This window comes from Phalangium opilio, unplaced genomic scaffold, assembly GCF_054372755.1.
Source record: "Phalangium opilio isolate 3A_F unplaced genomic scaffold, DU_Popi_V2 ptg000200l_1, whole genome shotgun sequence".
NCBI lineage: Eukaryota > Metazoa > Arthropoda > Arachnida > Opiliones > Phalangiidae > Phalangium > Phalangium opilio.
The window spans coordinates 334340-336458 of record NW_028324213.1 but is presented as its reverse complement, the minus strand read 5'-3'; the positions used below and the strand labels follow the sequence as shown (position 1 = coordinate 336458).

Sequence of the window (2119 nt, the reverse complement as noted above, 5' to 3'; positions counted from 1 at the left end):
CATGTAAAATTAAAATACAACAATAATAAATGGTATATATTTGGAAAAAGTTAATATTTTTTTTTAGAAAAAGAGTTAAACATTTAAAGGATAATCAAACATTTCCATAAATGCCGTATTAAAATCATCGGGATGGCCGCGACAGGGGTAATGAATATTAAACATAAAAACGGGGATGCAAATACCCACTATCTTATTATATCGGGGACAGGATAGAGTTCTACAATAGAAAGCCTTTGTAATATTTCTATCGATTTCAGAAACCTCTCTTCCTTTACAAACGCAACACGGTACGAATGCGTATGAATGAGTTTCGAAGATTCTAAAATACATAGCTACTTTTACTTAACTATACTTTTTAATGGTAAAAATATCACTTACCCTGCAGATGCCCTTTCTCTCGCTAAAGCTGCTGTAATTTCTAACGGTACTTGGGTTCTATAAAAAACACTCTTAAGAAACTAGAAGCTTAAAAACAACTAGTAAACTTTTAGCTTACAGAGAGTCCATCTCCTGTAACTGCGGCTGAGGATTATCTTCTGGGAGACCCATGTTTTTTAAAAGACTTTCTCGGATGAAGCGTTAAAAGAAAATGATAAAGTTTTCCCCGAGATATCTACTATTTCAAAAGAATTATTATTGGGCGTTGTCTCAAGGTTAACTACTTTTTAAGCAATGTTTGGCACTACGGTTGTTTAAGAGAGAGGGATTCTTATAGAGTGTTTAAGCTTAATATAAAAAGATAAGAGACAAGTTTCGTTATAATATATATATTTTTATTGAGAATTAATTTGAGATAATAATTTAGGTAAGCGTCTACGATCAATAAGAAAACAGAAATGAGAATTATTTAAAATATGAACAGGATAATATTTTTGATGATAGGAGAAGCAGATGAGATGTTGATATAAAGGACACTCTCGAATAGGACAGAAGTAGAGCTTGTAGACAGTTGTACGTCGTTCCGGAACGCAGACAGTTTCCCTGATAGTGTAGTGGTTTGGAGAACGGCAGTAACAATTAGGGCAGCGAGTAGGAATATCGTAGGTAGAACTATAAAAATAGATTAAAATTTGTTTTTTTATATACAATAAGACTCATTTCCAACTTACTTTAAGTCAATTTGTAGATCTTTTTCGTATTCGGGAAGCCGGTATGCTTTATATTTAGAAAGGAAAAACGTATCTAGGAAAATGTTAATTGGATAGAAATTAGACTGATCCCAGGTAAGGCAGATGATAGTTTGGAAAAGAGGGCAGTTAGAATTAGCGCAAAAGTATAAAATATAGCGGGATTCAGTAGTACGAAAAATGACATGAGAATTAAATTCGGTGGAAAAACAACAAGAACACAATGTTGGATAGGGATATTTAAGACTGTAAAAATCATGTATTAGTTTATTAATTTTTAGATAATAATTTATTTTGCTTTACTTTAAATCAATTTGCATGCATGGGTATTCTTGAATCATTGCGTTGTAAAGTTCTTCGCTTTCGCTGTTTTAAAAATTTCTTGTTAGGTATCTTACAATTCCTCAAACTTATTTAAAACCTTACGTTTCTTCATCCGAGGATGATTCGGTAGAGACCACATCCGGGTCGTCCGCTTCGGCGAACATATCAAAATTCGCGATTAATTCGTTTATTTGCTCCTCCATGCCATCTGGGATATCATGCTCCTCGTGGATGATGATTGGTTCTACTTCCAATTCATCATCGATATCCCAGAGTTGGGGTAGAGCGCTATATATAAAATAGATCTGGTATTAAAAAATAATTTTAACTTGCTAGCTAAAATAACTTACAATTCCTCAACCGGTTGAGCAGCGTTTGAGTCAAAAGATTTTGCTGGACACATTTTTCTAGTAGTAATCTAGACTTTGAAGATATTTTCAAACTTAAAGTTTTTTGCGTTATGATGTGAAACTTTGAAATCCGTTCAGTTTATATATGAAATTTTCAAGGTTGTTAGCTTAAGAAGTCTAGTTAGGAATTTGTAATGAGCGTCGAGGTCATCCCTGGTTTTCTTTGAAAAAATATTTAACTGTTGGTTTTTTATGTATTAACGATTTTAAAGAAGGGTCCATATTAATGAGCGTCCCTATCGAAAAATATTTATC

At 32.9% G+C, this 2119-nt stretch overlaps 1 protein-coding gene across 1 annotated transcript; it reads right to left on the bottom strand.

Annotated features, from left to right (window-relative positions):
• LOC149621753 (uncharacterized) lies at nucleotides 1-1864 on the bottom strand. The gene is made up of 7 exons (XM_089853613.1): nucleotides 1805-1864; nucleotides 1557-1742; nucleotides 1434-1496; nucleotides 1113-1376; nucleotides 500-1053; nucleotides 382-438; nucleotides 1-322 (listed from the first exon to the last, which is right to left on the bottom strand). Exons 1-5 carry the CDS (start codon nucleotides 1855-1857, stop codon nucleotides 777-779), a joined length of 843 nt encoding a protein of 280 aa, XP_089709739.1. The 5' UTR covers nucleotides 1858-1864; the 3' UTR covers nucleotides 1-322; nucleotides 382-438; nucleotides 500-776.
• Nucleotides 1865-2119: the final 255 nt, after the last annotated feature.